The sequence below is a fragment of the Penaeus monodon genome, chromosome 32, assembly GCF_015228065.2.
Source record: "Penaeus monodon isolate SGIC_2016 chromosome 32, NSTDA_Pmon_1, whole genome shotgun sequence".
In the NCBI taxonomy this organism is placed as follows: Eukaryota; Metazoa; Arthropoda; class Malacostraca; order Decapoda; family Penaeidae; genus Penaeus; species Penaeus monodon.
The window spans coordinates 10,880,468-10,880,671 of NC_051417.1; the positions used below are offsets into that span (position 1 = coordinate 10,880,468).

At 57.8% G+C, this 204-nt stretch overlaps 1 protein-coding gene across 1 annotated transcript in view; it reads left to right on the forward strand.

The window, feature by feature from the left end:
• Nucleotides 1-204, forward strand: part of LOC119593497 (GTP cyclohydrolase 1-like) — a gene marked incomplete at both ends in the record, with an annotated part of 6,766 nt that overhangs the window by 506 nt on the left and 6,056 nt on the right. Inside the window, 1 exon segment of the mRNA XM_037942447.1 lies at nucleotides 11-176. Within this exon segment, the coding sequence (XP_037798375.1) occupies nucleotides 11-176 (166 nt within the window).

A 204-nucleotide genomic window follows, 5' to 3' on the forward strand; every position in this document is an offset into this window, starting at 1 on the left:
TTTCCTCCAGACGTGATGAACGGCGCTGTGTTCGAGGAGGACCACGATGACCTCGTCATCGTGAAGGACATCGAGATGTTCTCCACGTGCGAGCACCACCTGGTTCCCTTCTGGGGCAAGGTGTCGGTCGGTTACCTGCCAAACAAGAAGGTCCTCGGCTTGTCCAAGGTCGCTAGGTAAGTGCCAGGCAGCGCATGAGGTTCG